The following is an 18989-nucleotide window of genomic DNA, read 5'->3' on the forward strand; positions in this document are numbered from 1 at the left end:
AAAGTCAAAGTTCAAAGCAAAAAAAAATAAGAAACTGTCAAAGTGTTTTCCAAAGTGGTTGTAGCATTTTATATTCCCATCAGTTTATGGGAGTTCCAGTTGTTCTACCTCTTTGCCAGTAATTGGTATTGTAATGTTTTTAATCTTAAACATAGTAATTGGTGCTAAGTAGTATCTCAGTGTGTCTTAACTTGCATTATCCTAATGATTAATGATGTTGGGCATCTTTTCATGTGATTATTTTCCATTCATATATCTTCTGTCTTCTGTTTTTGTTCACATCTTTGGTGCATTTTAAAAATTTTGTTTTTGTTTTCTTATTAACTTTTGAGAAATATTTATATATTCTGGACATGTCTTTTTTTTTTTTTGAGATGGAATCTCGCTCTGTCACCCAGGCTGGAGTACAGTGGTGCGATCGCAGCTCACTGCAACCTCTGCCTCCCGGGTTCAAGCAGTTCTCCTGCCTCAGCCTCCTGAGTAGCTGGGATTACAGGCATATGCCACCACGCCCAGCTAATTTTTGTATTTTTAGTAGTGACGGGGTTTCACTATGTTGGCCAGGATGGTCTTGAACTCCTGACCTCGTGATCTGCTCGCCTCAGCCTCCCAAAGTGCTGGAATTACAGGTGTGGGCCACTGCGCCAGGCCGAACATGTCTTTTATCAGATATGTGACAGGCAAAAATATTCACCCAGTCTGTGGCTTGCTTTTTCATTCTCTTAACTGTATTTCAAAGAGCATGTTTCTTACTTTAGAGGACATTTAATTTGTCATTTTTTTCTTACATGAATTATGTTTTTTAGTCATATCTAAGAAATATTTGCCTATCCCAAGGCCAAAAAGGTTTTCTTCGATGTCTTCATCTAGACAGTGTTAGATTTTACCTTTTGGCCTATCATCCATTTTAGTTAAAAACTTAAGCATATACCTATTATATGAAACAGCAATTCCATCCCAGGCATTTACCCAAGAGAAACAAAAGCATATGTCCATACAATGACTTGTATGTAAATATTCATAGCACCTTAATTTGTAATATCCCCAAACTGGAAACAAATCAAATGCCCATCAACACAAGATGGACATATTGAGGTATAAACAAATTGAGGTATATCAATACAATAAATACTATTCAGCAATAAAAAGAAATACATTATAGATACAGCAACAACATAGACAAACTCAAAATAATTATGCTGAATCAAAGAAGGCAGACATAGAGTACATACTACATAATTCCATTTATATAAAATTCTGAAAAATACAAATTTGGTAACAGAAAGAAGATAAGTGGTTGCCTGGGGATAGGGAGGACATAGAAGAGCCAGGTGGAGGGATTAAAGAGGAACAAGAAGAAACTCTTGGGAGTGATGTCTGTATACATTCATTATTTTGATTGTGGTGATCATGTCATAAGTATATGCATATATCAAAACTTATCAAACTGTACAATTTAAATATATGCAATGTGTTACATGTCTATTATACCTTAATAAACTGTTAAATGAAAAAAGCAAAAGGTCATTTTTTTGTTTTGTTTTGTTTACAGTGGTTTGTTTGAATCAAAATTCAAACAAGGTCCACACATTGCATTTGGTTGCTGTATGTGCAATACAGGGTTAACTAAGCAGGCTTGGGATGTAAAAAACTCCGTATATTTCAAAGAAAAGATTGGCCCTTGACTGGCTCCTGGGAGATAACCTGTAAGTCCTTGAGACATTCTGCCTCATAAGAATGTCTTTGTATACTTGAGGTTCACAAACTAACTCATCAGGACACCCCAACATTTCCTTATTCTCCAAGTACTTCCTAAACCTTTAGATCAGTCTTCCGAAGACGAGTCTCTAATCCTATGTCCTCCTTGCTCCCCCAAACTACATCTCCCGGTCTTGCTGCTTGCCCTTGATGTTCCAAAGAGAAGCTCTCAGATTTTGGTCACTGTTTCCCAAATTTTAAAACTACAATCCCTTTCCCCTTCATTCTTGAAGGATATTTTCATTGAATATAGAATTCTGGGCCAACGGTTATTTTCTTTCAGTACTTGAAAAGTGTGCCATTTCTCTCTGACCTACATGGTTTCAGTGAGAAATCTGTTATCATTCACATTGTTTTCCCACTAAAGGTAATGTGGCACTCCTCTTTGGCTACTTTCAAGATAGTTTTTTTGTTGTTGTTTTGTTTTGTTTTGTTTTTGTTTTTGTTTTTGTTTTGAGACGGAGTCTTGCTCTGTTGCCCAGGCTGGAGTGCAGTGGTGCAGGCTGGAGTGCAGTGGTGTGATCTTGGCTCACTGCAACCTCCGCCTCCTGGGTTCAAGCAATTCTCCTGCCTCAGCCTCCTGAGTAGCTGGGACAACAGGCGCACACTGCCCCACCTGGCTAATTTTTTTTTTTTTTTTTTTGTATTTTAGTAGAGACGGGGTTTCACCGTGTTGCCCAGGCTGGTCTCAAACTCCAGAGCTCAGGCAATCCCCCCACCTTGGCCTCCCAAAGTGCTGGAATTACAGGCAGGAGCCACCGCACCCAGCCCTCAAGATAGTTTTCTATGTCTGAGTTTTCAGAAGTTTGACTGTGACGTATCTTGTTGTAAATTTCATGAGCTTATTCTGTTTAGAATTTGCTTAACTTCTTGAATTTCAATATAGGAAGTTTCCAGCCATTACTTCTTTGAATACTTTTCCAGCCAACCCGTCTCCCCTTCCGGGAGGTGAAGGCACTTGTTCTTGCAGCATGCTGTGACTTGGCAGCCAGGAGCAGAGCGGCAACACTGTTCCTGCTGCTCAAGAAAGTCTGAAATAAAAATTGTTAGGGACTTTTGCATTACTTTGTGGGTGTTTGTGTGCATTTGCATATTTATGTACCCGAATGAGTCTTGCCCTTTAAATTTTGGAATAAGTATATACCTTTATTCCACAGCCGTGTCATTATTTCCAAGTCAGACTATGAGTCATAGTATTTTATATCCATATTCAATCTTTTACTAAAGAATATTACTACCTTAATCACTAATTCACCAGAATTGGTCTTAGATAACTTTTGGCTTTTTAAAATAAATCCAATTTATTCTTAAATGACATATTTATTATGATAAGTGATACAGGAAGAAATGTGTCAGCTTCCAAAATTAATTATAAAAGAGAAGTCCTAAAAAGGTCCTGAGAAGTCATGATAATCTTCAGCAGCTAAATACCTTCCCAAGGTGACTCCTTTGAAGGTGATAATACTCATGGATATTTTAGTTTGACATATTTGCTATTAAAAATTAGTCTGGGCTGGCTGGCTGTGGTGGCTCACGCCTGTAATCCCAGCACTTTGGGAGGCTGAGGCGGGCAGATCACGAGGTCAGGAGATCGAGACCATCATGGCTAATAGAAACTCTGTCTCTACTGAAAATACAAAAACAAAAACTTAGCCAGGCATGGTGGTGGGCCCCTGTAGTCCCAGCTACTCGGGAGGCTGAGGTGGGAGAATGGCACGAACCTGGGAGGTGGAACTTGCAGTGAGTCGAGATTGCACCGCTGCACTCCAGCCTGGGCAACAGAGCAAGACTGTCTCAAAAAAATTAGTCTGGGCCAGGCACAGTTTCTCACACCTATAGTCCCAGCACTCTGGGAGGCCAACGTAAGTGGATTGCTTGAGCCCAGGAGTTCCAGACCAGCCTGGGCCGCATGGCAAAAACTTGTCTCTACAAAAAATATAAAAATTAGCCAGGCATGGTGGCATGCACCTGTAGTCCCAGCTACTTGGGAGGTTGAAGTGCGAGGATCACTTAAGCCCAGGAGGTCGAGGCTGCAGTGAGCTGTGATTGCACCACTGCACTCCAGCCTGAGTGACAGAGCAAGAGATAAAATGAAATAAAATAAAATTAAAAATTAGTCTGTTTGCTTTATGATCACTGTGTGTGTGTGTCTGTGTGTATGTGACTATTGAGGCTTCCTGGAGAGGGAGGAAAGGAATATTCCAGTTCCCCCTTCCCAGATATTCTTGATGAATTTAACAGGAAGTCTGTAGGTATAAGGACTACTAGAAACTCCTGATACACCTTCTAATGACATTTTCCTGGGAAACTGCATTAGGAGATATATTCATAGATTCATATCAGTAGAAAACCGTTTCCCAATCCACATATTGGGATAATCTGGAATACATAAAGGACTGTCTTATTATCTTTTAAACAGGTAATTGTTTTGGATGATAATTTAACATGCCCAAAACTAAGAACCATAAAAAGTAAACATATTTAGCCCAATGATGTAAAGGCTAAATTCTGGACTTCTAAATCTTCAAGTCAAAATTCCCCCAAAGCCACTCTGTCCTTTGTTAATTGCAAAAAAGTGATTTTTTTTCATTTTTGAAATATAAAGCTTGTATTTTATTTAAATCTATAGAGAGAATTTTTTAAAATCTTAGATGGTGACTTTTCCCCTTTTTGATATTTGATTTCTTTAAACATCAACAAACAGGAATTGATCTTATATAGTTACCCTTTATTGATGGCCTATAATGTATCATTGTCAGAGGTTTTTACTGATTCAATATTTTGTTGTCCTCAAAACAGCCTTGCAAAATAGGCATCTTTATCTCTGGTAGAGGAGAAATCTGAGTTTAGAGGAGTCAAGTAACTGCCCAGTGTTACTTGAACACGATTGGAATGGTTCTATCTTAAATGGTTCTATCTTTGAGAAGACAGTCATCTACTTGAAGTAGCCCATCAGCACCAACGAGGAGACTACCTGTGACTATAAGTTATCCCATCGAAGACATCAAGATGCCCTGCCTCTGTAGCTCCGAGAACTGCTGGGGACCCTCAACTAGGCCCTGGTGCCAGACTCAAAGGATGTCAGCCGCAGCCTGGGGCTCTGGAGCATGGAGCCCATGGCCCAGGGCCCCGGCCCCACTACCTGCCCCCATTTCAGGTGCTGTCCTCTACCCAGTGGCCACGTCAGGGCCTGGCGCCCCCACACTACACCTAGGAGCCCCTGGCTCCAGCCCCTCAGCAGGAAAGGGCTTCTCTATTGTTCAGCCCACATCTCTCTTATTTTTAAAAAATGCCCCTTTCAGAATTTTGTTTAACTTCAACATCAGCTTCTCTCTCTCTCCATCTCTCTTCCTCTTTCTCTCTTTTCTCTTTCTGGTTGTTATCCTTGGCCTCTTACTGTGAATGCTGCTACATTGTTTTGTCTTCTCTATTTTCTTCCTCATTGTGAGAAAAGATATTTTAACCATTAAAACCAATAACAACAACAACAGCAACAACAAAATATTCAAGAGGTACAACTGACATCAACATTCATACTCCCTTATCTCTCCATATTAGGTTCTTTATCTTGAGAGCGTTAGTAGAAATCTGTGTAAAGAGACAATCTAGGTCTCCAAGAAAAGAGAAATGGGTTATTGCCTACCCCAAGCTTAAGTACTCTCCAAAAAGCTGTTTCAACAACTAAGTGTATCAGAGACCAATATGCCTTTTTTGACGTGAAAAGCCCAATAGTTTAATTCAAAGACGCCCAGAGGCTCTATTATCAGCTACCACTTTCATTTTACAAGGACCTAGGATATCCTTTTTGCCACTACTAATAAACACAGAATATTTTTAAAATCCTGACTTAAAACCTTCCATTTCCCCAGAAATACAATCTGTGCTCTCTTAAATATGCAGGCCCCAATTTTCATAACGATGTCTGCCAGGATAGGCTGGGTTATGCTGTGATAATAAGCAACTCCAAAAATCATGATTACTTATACAACGAAGTTTTATTTCCTATTCATACAAACTTGTTGTGTGTCTGGGTGGTTCTCCAGGGCATTTGCCCTCCCATATGGTGACTGAGAGAGACTACTTCAGTCTTTTGGCTCTTCCATTTCAACATAAAGCTCCTTCCACAATTGCAATGGCAGAACAGAAGAGAGATTTGAGAATCACAAACAACTTTTCACTGCCTCAGCCCACAAGTGACTCGTCACTTTTGCTCACATTTTATTAGTCATAATAGTCACATGACCCTGCCCACCTGCAAAGGCAGCTGAGAAATATGGTCTTCAGTATGCCTGGAAGAAGAGGAAAATGAGATATTGTTGAATATTAGTAATGTCTACACAATAATCTGCATTAACTATGTCTTTTTACATTGGCATAGAAATAGCCATTTGGAAATAGAACTGCTTATTCCAGATGGGTAGCCAGGGGCCATAAAAACTCCTCTTTTCTCAGCATGCTGCTGCTTGGGCTTACCAATACAAAATGCTTCCATTTCTCCAGCTCTTCTCTTCTCTCCCTGTTTAGTAAGAGGCCACATGGGGGCACGTGAGGGTGTGTGATGGGGAGCAGGAGGGAGGAGGAGACCTTCAATGATAAGGAGGAAGAAGGAAGGCAACATAAAACCTTTATGTTCCCCAACTACCTCGGTCTTTGCAATGATCCTAAATCCTATTCCATCTCTTCTTCCCCCCACCCAACCCTCCTCCTGCTCTTCAACAAATATCTAAGAAAGTTGGAATTGGGAATTCTTCTGAACACAAAGGTAAGACAAGTGATTATGACCTAAACAAGGTTAAGTACTTGTTGGAAAAGTATTTATTAGCACCTATGTGATTTGGCCTATCACTACACCACAAAAGTGTAAGAGAAAAACAGAGAAGGAAAGAGTTTTTTTAAAAAAAAATTACCTATGGCGCTAGGGTTCTCCAGAGAAACAGAACCAATAGAATAAATCGACATATAGAAAGAGATTTATTACAAAAAATTGGTTCATAGAGTTATGGAGGCTGACAAGTCCCAAGATCTGCAGTTGGCAAACTGGAGATTGGCAAGCTGGAGACCCAGGAGAACTGATGGTGTAGTTCTAGTCCAAGTCCAAATGCCTGAGAACCAGGAGAGCCATTACTGTTGTTTCAGTTCAAAAGCCAGGAGGCTCAAGACTCAGAAAGAGCTGATGTTTCAGTTCAAGTCCAAAGGCAGGAAACAGCCACTGTCCCAGTTCGAAGGTGGTCAGAGGGAATCCTCTCTACTCAGCTTTTTTGTTCTATTTTGGCCTTCAACCATTTGGATAAGGGCCACCCACAAGGGAGAGGACAGTCTGCTCTACTCAGTCTACCCATTCAAATGTTAATCTTATCCAGAAACACCTTCACAGATACACCCAGAAATAATGTTTTACTACCTATTTGGGCATCCCTTAACCCAGTCAAGTTGACACATAAAATTATCATGACAACTAATTAAAACTTTGGAAACACAAGGTGCCTCTACGTTGGGAGGATACCTTCTTATACTATTCATTACAGGAGAGGACTGGGAGGAAAAATTACTTTTAACAGCATTATCTAGAGTGAGAAGTTGCCTATTTTTTTACTTCATTTCCCATTAACTGCTTTGAATGTAGCTTCAGAAAGTTTTGAATAAAAATTAGCTAGCACATAAATGTATTGGCTGGTAATTCTAATCACCTGCCTTCACCTATGGCTGTGTAGCTGATTGCTGCCAGGTGTTAACACTTACCAGCTCATATCAACGTAACAGCTACTGTGGTCTGATTGTTTGTGTCCCCAGCCCCCCAAATTCATGTATTGAAACCTCATCACCAATATGATGGTGTTAGGGGATGGGATCTTTGGGAGATAATTAGGTCATGAGGGCTCTGGTGCCATAGATGAGATTAGTGCCTTTATAAAAGAAGCACTAATAGGAACCAGGTGTTTTAACGTGTGCCTGTAGTCCCAACTACTTGGAAGGTGAGGTGGAGGATCGCTCAAGCCCAGGAGTTTGAGGCTAGCCTGGGCAACACAGTAAAACCCGTCTCTAAAAAATAAAATAAAATAAAATAAATAAAACTAGGGGTACTAATAAAAAAGGCACCCTTCTACCACATGAGGAGACAGCTAGAAGACACTATCTGTGAACTAAAAAGCAGTCCCTCGACAGGCACTGAATCTGCCAGAAACTTGAACCCGGACTTCCCAGCCTTCAGTACTATGAGAAATAAACTTCTGTTTTTTATAAGCTGCCCTGTATAAGGTATTTTGAACTACTGTAGTCTGAACTTCTATAGACTTAGAAAATACCTGTACGTGGTAAGTAATTGAAATGGACTGTAATTTATGTGTTTTTTGACCTTTTCAGGTTTAATTTCAGAAAAAAAATCTGAAATGGTACATTTTAGTTTTTGTTTTGTTTTGTTTTTTTGAGACGGAGTTTCACTCTGCTGCCCAGGCTGGAGTGCAGTGGTGGTATCAGCTTACTGCAACCTCTGCCCCTGGGTTCAAGTGATTCTCCTGCCTCAGCCTTCCGAGTAGCTGGGATTATAGGTGACTGCCACCACACCCGGCTAATTTTTGTATTTTTAGCAGAGACAAGGTTTCGCCATGTTGGCCAGGCTGGTCTTGAATTCCTGACCTCAGGGAATCCACCGGCCTCAGCCTCCCAAAATGCTATGATTACAGGCGTGAGCCAACATGCTCAGCCTGAAATGGTACATTTTTTTTTTTTTACAAAAGGAAAATAGATATTAATATTATGGGAGATTATATTTTCCTTAAATGACTGCAATAATATCTCTAAGTAATCGCTCATTCCACATGCTATTCTTATAATGTGACTAACACTCCTCCCAGTTAGTGTCCCCTTTACTTAAATGTGGTGTTTTTGTAGCTGCGTCAACAAGTAGAGTGCAGTGGAAGTGACGCTGTACAACCTCTGAGATTAGGTCATAAAAGTCAATGCAAGCTGGTCTGAGTCTGAGTGTAGTGGTGTTTACAACTAATTGATCACAACTACTTTACAGATTTCTTTGTTCCTTCTCCATTCCCACTGCTTCACTTGGCTAACCTAAAAAGAAAGAGAGAGAGAAAAAAAAATGTCAGTGCAGCTTCTGCCTTGTCCTCTTGGGACTCTTGTCTCTCTTGGGATGCTCACTTTTGGAGCATAGCTGCCAGGCTGTGAGGAAGCCAAACAGCCACATGGAGAGGCCACATATAGACATTCCAGCTGAGTTCCCAGTCAACAGCCAAATCAACTGCCAGACATACGAGTGAACAAGCCTTCAGATCCCAGACCCAGGCAGCAACGCTGAGCTACACTTCTGGAGTTATGCTCTAAGCCACTAAATTTGTTATAGTTTGTTGTGCACTGGTAGATGATCAGACAGTTATAAAAAACACTACTATAGACATTTAATACATATTTAAATCGTGTCCAATCTTTTACATCACAAATCTTAAGATCTTTTGACTCATCCTTAAAAAAACTCATACAGCACACAACTATTAAGAATTGTGCCACTCTATTCCTGTCCTTAGCCCTTCATTTTTGAGAGGCAATCCTTCCTCAAATCTGAGAATCATGGTGATCTCAGCTGATTGGGTTATTTCTTGATTCTACTGATCATATACCCTAACACCAATTGAGGGGTTGTAGAGAATTTAGTGATATCTTTTCAGAATGAAAATATGAGAGCGGTTTCTTGCTTTCTCCATTCTTTACACCTGCAAAACTGATTCTTTTCTATACCTTTATCCCAACTGTTACTAGTTTTGAATTCGGGATGGAGGGTGAAGGTGGGTAAAGGGATATTTTTAAAACTGTTATCAAACAACTCTATTTGCACACATTCTTCAACCCTTCCTAAAGGAGTATGCTGGATGTTGGTGAATTATTATAATTTTTGGTTTCTAATGATTATAGTGTAAGGGGTTTTATCTTGAAAACTATATTTGGACCCCTGGAACTAATGTTAACCGCTGGTAATGGCGTTCTTGGGGGTAAAATACAATTAGTGTAATTAATAATTTTCCGTCTCTTTCTCTCTCCCCTTTTTGGTCTCCAAAATGTTTAAAATAATTCTCACAGATTACTATGTGAAGGTATTGTGAAACTCCACATATGTACAAGACACGGATTTTTACCCTTTCAAGAGTAAATAAGGATTACCAGTGAAAAGGAAATAGCCACATTGTACCAGGATCATCCTTGGGGCAACCAAGGAATAACTGTAGTTTTAATCAATTCTTGAGTTATTGTCCTTGGTCCCAGTCCCATAATCAACATGTCAAAGTCTTCTATCATGTACCTTAGTAAAAAGAAAGGAGTTTCCATAAAGTCGACCACGCATCTTTTTCCTCCTTACCCCAGATCCTCTCTCTGCATCCGTACTGTTTCCTCTCCCACTTGGCATCTCTTTACCATTTCTTCTTGTTTACTTGACTATCCCAGCTTCCAACATTTTCTGTCCCGGAATCCACTAGGCCTGGGTTATATTGTGTACATGTTAGAAATGATACTCAATAAAAAGGCCCAGGAAACCATGCACTGAGTTACTATATTTCATTTTTCTTAAATGCTCCAGCTACGTCCAAGGACTGACTGAGGGGCCGGGAGACTGGGCTCCCTGCCCAGGTGGCAGGGACGTGTAATTCTAACACCGCAGGCAGCCCCTGCTGACGAGATACAGAGGAGTAACGACAGTTAATAGTAAACGAAGCGAACCCCCGGGAGGTGTAGCGAGCATGTCCACGACAGCCAGTCACGGATCCTCCAGCCTCCCACGCTTCCAGCCGAGACAGTCACGCTCCGCGGGGCCAAGATGGCGCCCTCCCCGCGGCAGCCTGGGCGCGAGGGGCGGGGCCGCGCGTGCCACGTGACCATCCTCGCCAGCCGCGCGCCCCCGGCTGCCCCAGGCGCGCACCGAGTCCGGCGGCCGCGCAGACGGTGCCACTGCCCCGCTGGGGGCGTTGTCCCTCGTCCCCGCCCGGCTGTCAAGCTCTGTTCTAGCGGCCGAGGGACCGAGGGGGGCTAGGAAAGGGGGCGCCCAGGCAGGCAGAGGCAAAAAGGCGCTGCGGAACGGGGTCCCCGCCGCCGGTGCTGAAGCAGGAGGTCGGAGCCCCCAGTGAGGGGCTGGGAAGCAGGACCCAGCACGGGCGTCTTGGCAGGCGGCCGGGCGCAGGGCCAGGCTGCTGGGGACACTCAGGGCTTTCCACCCAAGACATGGGCGCTGTCGGGCACTCGGGGGTCCCCTCGTGGCTCCGGCCACTCGGCGTGGGCATTTCGTTGGCTTCACATCGCCATCCAGCCTCGAAGCCAACAGGACTGAAAAATAGCTTCGGCCAAACGTTCTCCTCCCGCTAAGGAGAGGGGTCGAGTGCGTCAGCCTGAGGGGACTGGAGAGGGATGTCCTAACCCTTCGGGGGGCGGAGGACCCGCGGTTGAAGGAGGCAGTGGGAGCAGAGAGCGCCCTCCTTGACCATCGAATACCTCCTGTGTTTCCATTCCTGTCGAGTGGGCTGGGCCACGCTGACCACCCTGGAGGAGGGACGGACGACGCTCGGCGGGCTCTGACCGTGCCGCCTTCTTGTGGCTGCTGACTGGGATCCAGGAGGGAGTGAGCATGGGGCGCAGCCGCGCCTCCCTCCCTCCCCGCCTCCTGGGCGCCGGGGTTGGCGATGTGGAGACGTGAGGGGCCCGTCGGCTGCCCCGGCTTCTCCAGGACTCCGCCAGGCGCCCGCGCGTCCCTCCTCACCCGGAGGAGGAGAGGCTCCGCGCGGGGCTCCGAGGCGGGCGGCGCGCGGAGCCGGAGTCCCAGCCTCGCCATGGGACATAACGGGAGCTGGATCTCTCCAAATGCCAGCGAGCCGCACAACGCGTCCGGCCCCGAGGCTGCGGGTGTGAACCGCAGCGCGCTCGGGGAGTTCGGCGAAGCGCAGCTGTACCGCCAGTTCACCACCACCGTGCAGGTCGTCATCTTCATAGGCTCGCTGCTCGGTAAGCCTCCCGCGGGGCGCCTCCGGCCCGGGCCTCCCCGAGGGTACAGGCTCGGAGAGCCGGGAGCAGGGCCACCCAGCCGCCGTGGGTTTCGGGTGCCTGGCAAAGTGCAGAGAGTTGAAGGAAGCTTAAGGATCCCGGGTAGCTGCAGTGTAGTTAAGCAGGGACGGTGGACTCCAGCCCCCAAGCGGGAGCAGAAGAGTTCAAATAGAGCTTTCTCGTGGCCCGAGGATGGAGCGGGATCCAGGCGGGGGTCCCCCTCCTCAGATGGCCCTGGCGGAACGCTCCTGGGTGCCCGGCTGGCTTCAGCTCTTGTTTACAAATAGCGAGGAATAAAGATTCTGTGGGAATTTGTTACTGATGATTGAACGGAATGTTACCCGTTCTGTTAAAGATGTTTTGCGATCCCATCTTTCCATATATATATCGAAATAATAATATATACAATTATTTTGAGAGACCCTTATTTTGTGCATGTTTTACTGCGTGCTTCTTCGGAACACCGACCTGCTGGTAGACAACCCTGTGAAGTTAAACTATATGTCGCCTGTAGATGATTTCAAAAAAACAAAACAAGACCCACTCTACTTCACCATCTATGCGTTGTTTAAGGTACAGAATAAAGGTAGGATAAAACACACACACACACACACACACACACATCCCAGATTTAGGTATACTTGTTCAGGGAAAAAAAGATCAACGAATTGAAATGAGTGGCTAGTAAAATATTAGCCTACTAGTGTGAGAATTACCTGTTCTTCTCACTACTCTTAAATGATAATAGTCTTTATTGCTCCTCTTCAATCGTTAAATGATACAAGCAATATTCATTTCTATTAAGGTCTGTTGAACATATTGCATACCACTTGGATATATGTGGCTTCCTTTCCTGTGTCCCCGATGTGGCGTTTATAAGGATGTGATGTTATTGGCAAGAACAGTGGTAAAGTTTCAAAGTAGGAATAGGTTACTTTTTGTAGACACTTATGAATTTCTATGGAAACCAAGATAACTGACGTTTAATAGACTATTTTTAGAAGAATTTCAAATGTTTGGAATTTCCCTTCATACTTTCTCTAATTGTCATCATTCCATTCTACTCTATCATAGTATTTCTCTTCCATTTTTTTGTCATGAGGATATTTTCAGGAGTAGATATTAGTATTGCTATATCTAGGGGTGTGTGTGTGTGTGTGTGTGTGTGTGTGTGTTTTAAGATGTGTTTTTATGACTGGGATGTTAAATGCACATTAGCAAAGCAAAAGCCTATGTTCAAAATACTTTAGGTATTCATGATGCATTGTAGGTTATTGGGAGTTAAATTCTGAGTATTGTCACACTTAAAGTGTGGGTTATTGGAGAGGTAGTAGAAGTGACTGTATTTTTATTTCTGCAGGTTTTCCCCCAATATACATATACATACATTCATACATACACATATATATATATATTTTCCCTCCCCCACGGATAACTTTAACTCTGGAGAAAGGTGGTGTTGGGAGGAGAAATTCTCCTGAGAAATTTTCTCATGGTTTCGGTCTACAAATTTGAGTACTATTGAAATATAAGATAGGACTTGTATGTAAAAGACATAGCAAATAGTAAACATTTAATGAATGTTACTTCTGTTGTCCATGTCCTTTCCATTTTTGTGGCTTGCATTGGATTCAGGAATTGCTAGATAAATATGTCCTTATTTCAGCTTTTCTCCATATAGCACTTGTGAGTGACATGCAAAACCTTCTTTAGTAGATGTCTCCAAAGGACAAACTGATTTCCTCTTGATCTTTGGTGCCTGACGAGCTAAGTTTTTTTTTTTTTAGACAGAATTTCACTCTTGTTGCCCAGGCTGGAGTGCAATGGCATGATCTCCGCTCACTGCAACCTCTGCCTCCTGGGTTCAAGCGATTCTCCTGCCTCAGCCCCCTGAGTAGCTGGGATTACAGGCGCCCACCACCATGCCTGGTAATTTTTGTATTTTTAGTAGAGATGGGGTTTCACCATGTTGGCCAGGCTGGTCTCGAACTCCTGACCTCGTGATCCACCTGCCTTGGCCTCCCAAAGTGCTGGGATTACAGGCTGAGCCACCGCTCCCAGCTGGGAGTCTTCTATTACCCCTTCCACGTTACATGGACCCTCCTAAAAGAGAATTCAATTTGCTCCTTTTTATATGCAGGAAAAAACCCGTAAATATGGACAGTATGTCTGGTTTCCTTAAAAGTTCAGCTGGGCCTGGTGTGATGGCTCACACCTGTAATCCCAACACTTTGGGAGGCTGAGGTGGGCAGATCACTTGAGATCAGGAGTTTGAGACCAGCCTGGCCAACATGATGAAATCCCGACTGTATCAAAAGTACAAAAATTAGCCACGTGTGGTGGCATGCACCTGTAATCCCAGCCACTCGGGCGGCTGAGGCAGGAGAATCGCTAGAACCAGGGAGATGGAGGTTGCAGTGAGCCGAGATTTCACCACTGCACTCCAGCCTGGGCAACAGAGTGGAGTCTCCAAACAAACAAACAAACAAGTTCAATCACAACATTGCCCTGTATACTTGTTATTTATTGTTTTTTGTTTTTGTTTTTGAGACGGAGTTTTGCTCTTGTTGCCCAGGCTGGAGTGCAATGGCAGGATCTCAGCTCGGCTCACTGTAACCTCCGCCTCCCGGCTTCAAGTGATTATCCTGCCTCAGCCTCCCGAGTAGCTGGGATTACAGGTGCCCGCCACCACGTGTGGCGAAGTTTTTGTATTTTTAGTAGAGATGGGGTTTCACCATGTTGGTCAGGCTGGTCTCCAACTCCTGACCTCAGGTGATCAACCCACCGCAGCCTCCCAAAGTGCTGGGATTACAGGCGTGAGCCACGGTGCCCTGCCTACTTACTGGTATTCTTGATTCATTGTTTTCTAAGGACTTGTCCCATTCAAGCACATCTGTGTACATTAGAATTCTGATAATGTCTGTTGAGGCTCAGAGCTTAAGTTTCAAAGCCATGTGCAGTCAGAGGCAAGGCAAGAAAACTTGGGAAGCACATTTCATAAAGCCTCCAAATAGAGAAAAATCATAGATTAGGAATAAAAGAAAAGGAATCTGTATGATTGAAAAGTAAATTGTGGGAGGATGGAATAGTACCTGGAAAAAATAACTGATTAAGTAACTTACTTTAGTTTACTTATTTCTTCTGCCCCCAAACATAGACAAATTAGTTTTTCTTTATTTTTTTCTCTTGAAACAAATTTAAATATACTTCTTATATTCCCTAAATAGACTTCTTTTTATTGGGATTTCCAGAGGCCCATTATTATGTGAAAATAATTCATTTGTACTACTGGTGTCTCGTACCTCTTTTTGAAAACTATTTTAGTGTCTTGTATTAGGAAAAATCCCTAAGAACTTGGAATAACTGTAATATTCCAACCAGAAGAAACATTATTTGCTGTGTTGAAAATGAACACAAGGCTTGTACATAATATTATTCAAATAATATGTATTTGGGGGGTTTGCGTAAACTAGTGTTTCTCAGCCTTCCTTATACAACGTCTTGGCATATCTTTAGGTATGTTGTAGATACCGAAATAGAGTAAAATAACTTAGATTCCTCTTCAATGGCACCAATCACTTTTAGTAGTCAAGAGTGTGAAATCAAAGACTCCAAAAGATCTGGAATCACCGTGTTTCCAATTGAACTGGAAACGGTGGATTGAACTCCTCAGAGTTGATCTTTCTCTTTTTCTGCTTCTCCTTAGTTTCACAATCTAAGTACCAAGAGAACTGGGCTCCTCTCTGGTGCTTTGACTTGAGAAAGGTAGGTGGCTATGATCTAGCCTATTACCTCTGAGCTCCTCCTACACAGGTTGCCTGTCATCTGTGCCAATCATCATCAGAGGTATAAGAGATTTTTATAAATGAATTCGCTTTTATTTAAAGAAAATTAACGTGGTGGGCAATAACCCACAAGTATGTATCCTACATTGCAATTTATTTTTTAATTTTTTTTTTGAGATGGCGCCTCACTCTGTCGCTCAGGCTGGCGTGCAGTGGCACAATCTTGGCTCACTGCAACCTCTGCCTCCTGGGTTCAAGCAATTCCCCCTGCCTCAGCCTCCCAAGTAGCTGGGATTACAGGTGCCTGCCACCACGCCTGGCTAATTTTTTTTGTATTTTTAGTAGAGACGGGGTTTCACCAAGTTGGCCAGGATGGTCTTGAGCTCCTGACCTCAGATGATCCATCTGCCTCACCCTCCCAAAGTTCTGGGATTACAGGAGTGAGCCACTGTGCTCAGCTGATTTTTAACATTTTTTAAATAGAGAAATCAGCTTTCCTTTGTCTGGCTAGACCGCAAAATGTATGGTTCTTATTCTTAAGCTATATTCCCTTTCCTTTATAGACTGAATGTTTATATTCCCCCTCAAATTCATATGTTGAAGCCCTAAACCCCAATGTCATGTTATTAGGAGGTAGTACCTTTGGGAAATAATTAGGTTTAGATGAGGTCATGAGGATAGAGTTCTCAAGATGGGATTAGTAACATTATAAGAAGGAACTAGAGAGCTTGCCCTCTCTTTCTTTGCACCACGTGAGGATATGGCAGAAGGCAGCTGTTTGCAAACCAGGAAGAGGGCCCTTCCCAGAACCCGACCACGTTGGCACTCTGATCTCAGACTTCGTAACCTCTAGAACTGAAAGAAATGTCTATTTTTAAAGCCACCCAGCTTTTGGTATTTTGTTATAGCAGCTGGAGCAGACTAATACACTTATGAATGGTCTATAGTGAGCATGTGAAATTGATGACCCCAAGTAAAGATCCAACTTGCCTGTGGCTTGATTCCATGAGGTGGTTATTGAAGTATTCATTTGAAGGGAAAGGTGGGAAATCGACTTGTTAAATCTGTTTAGCAGATCTGTTGGATAGACACTAGTTTTGCTCATGCTTGTTTATAGTCTTTGAGCAAAATCATATGGGGTACCAGCAAGGTTCATGGTACTTGTTTGATAGAGAAGTATACTTGTGCTTTTGATATTGTTTGAAATTAACCAGATAATAGCTGGATAATTCTTGGAGTTCCTTAGTTAAATGTTTGATAGAAGATGTGTTAATACTATAATACTAGTTTGCACTTATAATTTATAATTACTCAGGATCATTTTTAGTTAACAATACTTAACAGCCAATAATAATATGATATCAACAGCCTTACTTCCACATGGAGCTTCTGTCTTTTGTATGCCTAAAAACCTAGCAGACTACATTAAGAATAAGGTATCCTGGGCCAGGTGCGGTGGCTCACGCCTGTAATCCCAGCACTTTGGGAGGCCAAGGCGGGCTGATCACTTGAGGTGTTTGAGACCAGCCTGGCCAGCATGGTGAAACCTTGTCTCTAGTAAAAAATACAAAAATTAGCCGGGCATGGTGGTAAATGCCTATAATCTCAGCTATTCAGGAGGCTGAAGCAGGAGAATGGCTTGAACCCAGGAGGCAGAGGTTGCAGTGAGCAGAGATCATGCCACTGTATTCCAGCCTGAGTGACAGAGTGAGACTCCTCAAAAAAAAAAAAAAAAAAAAAGAATAAGATAATCCTGAATTGATGCATAAGGAAGCAGGAGGTGGTGGGATCAATAGTTACTAGCTTAATGTATTGAATCAAATTGCCTCACATTGTCTTTTATTTCTATATGATATCTGTATGATAGAATACTTCCTGGAAATTAAATTCTCTGGTGAAAATTTAAAAAAAGCTTTATTGAGATAAAATTCATACAATATAGAATCCATCCAATTAAAGAGTACAACTCAGTGGTTTTGTTTGTTTGTTTGCTTGTTTGTTTTTTGAGATCGAGTCTCACTCTGTTGCCCAGGCTGGAGTGCAGTGACACTATCTCACCTCACTGTAAGCTCTGCCTCCTGGGTTCACGGCATTCTCCTGCCTCAGCCTCCCGAGCAGCTGGGACTACAGGCACCTGCCACCATGCCCGGCTAATGTTTTGTATTTTTAGTAGAGACAGGATTTCACCATGTTAGCCAGGATGGTCTTGATCTCCTGACCTCGTGATCTGCCTGCCTTGGCCTCCCAAAGTGTTGGGATTACAGGCGTGAGCCACCACACCTGGCCAACTCAATGGTTTTTTAGCATATTCACAAAGTAGTGCAACCACTACTACTATTGAATTCCAGAAGATTTTTATCATCCCATAAATAAACCATGTATCCTTCAGTAGTAGCACTGCCTTTTTCCCCTCAGTACCTTGAGCCCCAGGCAATCACCACTCATTTAGTTTCTTTCTTTCTTTCTTTCTTTCTTTCTTTCTTTCTTTCTTTCTTTCTTTCTTTCTTTCTTTCTTTCTTTCTTTTTTTTGAGACAGGGTCTTATTCTGTCTCCCAGGCTGGAGTACAGTGGTGCAATTTCAGTTCACTGCAACCTCCACTTCCCGGGCTCAAGTGATTCTGCAGCCTCAGCCCTCTGAATAGATGGGACTACAAGCATGTGCCACCATGCCCAGCTAATTTTTGTATTTTTTGTAGAGATGGAGTTTTGCCACATTGCCCAGGCTGGTCTCACACTCCTGGACTCAAGCAATCCGTCAACCTCAGCTTCCCAAAGTGCTGGGATTATAGGTGTTAGCCACCAGGCCTGGCCCTACTTTCTGTTTCTATAAATTTACCTGTTCCATAGATCTGTCACACAATATATGGTCTTTTGTGACTGGCTTTTTTCACTTATAATATTTTCATAATATTTTCAGGATTCATCCATGTTTTAGCATATATTAGCACTTTATTTTTTATTGCTGAATAATATTCCATTGTATGGATATATTACATTTTGTTTATCCATTCGTTTGATAGACATTTGGGTTGTTTCTACTTTTTGGCAATTATGAATAATGCTGCTCTGAATATTTACGTACAAGTTTTTATGTGGACATATGTTTTCAGTTCTCTTGAGTATATACCTAGGAGTGAAATTGCTATATCATATGGTAAATCTATTCTTTTTAGGAACTGCCAGACAGCTCCAAATATCCCTGGTTCTGTAATGAATATACTTTTGTTTTATTTGGTGACATTTTGTAGACTAGGAGGAAATTTGTCTCAAAATGGGAACAAAGAAACATAGCTATGTTTTCCTCTGGGGTGTCCAAGTCTCAAAGTCTCTTGTCCCTGGAGTTTGCCAAACAATTTCTGCATATGTCACTTAATCTAAATCTAAATAAGCCATTTAGATTGTGTAGTGACTGAG

The 18989-nt window shown here is 42.6% G+C and overlaps 2 protein-coding genes across 13 annotated transcripts in view; one reads left to right on the plus strand and one right to left on the minus strand.

The window, feature by feature from the left end:
* Positions 1–5734: 5734 nt before the first annotated feature.
* Positions 5735–10602, minus strand: LOC116482213 (uncharacterized). 12 transcript variants are annotated; one of them, XM_058427908.1, is made up of 5 exons: positions 10480–10602; positions 10121–10240; positions 8778–8823; positions 6232–6342; positions 5735–6047 (listed from the first exon to the last, which is right to left on the minus strand). In XM_058427908.1, the coding sequence occupies exons 2-5, from the start codon at positions 10166–10168 to the stop codon at positions 5980–5982; spliced, it is 273 nt and encodes a 90-aa protein (XP_058283891.1). In that variant the 5' UTR covers positions 10169–10240; positions 10480–10602; the 3' UTR covers positions 5735–5979. The 12 variants fall into 12 exon arrangements, 6 of the variants coding, with proteins under 6 accessions (XP_058283891.1, XP_058283890.1, XP_032031374.1 ...); XM_058427907.1 differs by having other exon boundaries at positions 10064–10240; XR_009209822.1 differs by having other exon boundaries at positions 8773–8823; positions 10121–10602.
* A 116-nt stretch (positions 10603–10718) lies between these two features.
* Positions 10719–18989, plus strand: part of GPR176 (G protein-coupled receptor 176) — a 124645-nt gene continuing 116374 nt past the window's right edge. The window contains exon 1 of the mRNA XM_032174221.3: positions 10719–11751. Within this exon, the coding sequence (XP_032030112.1) occupies positions 11433–11751 (319 nt within the window). The 5' untranslated portion in view covers positions 10719–11432. The remainder of the gene's footprint in view (positions 11752–18989) is intronic.

This window comes from Hylobates moloch, unplaced genomic scaffold, assembly GCF_009828535.3.
Source record: "Hylobates moloch isolate HMO894 unplaced genomic scaffold, HMol_V3 SCAFFOLD_14, whole genome shotgun sequence".
Lineage (NCBI taxonomy): Eukaryota > Metazoa > Chordata > Mammalia > Primates > Hylobatidae > Hylobates > Hylobates moloch.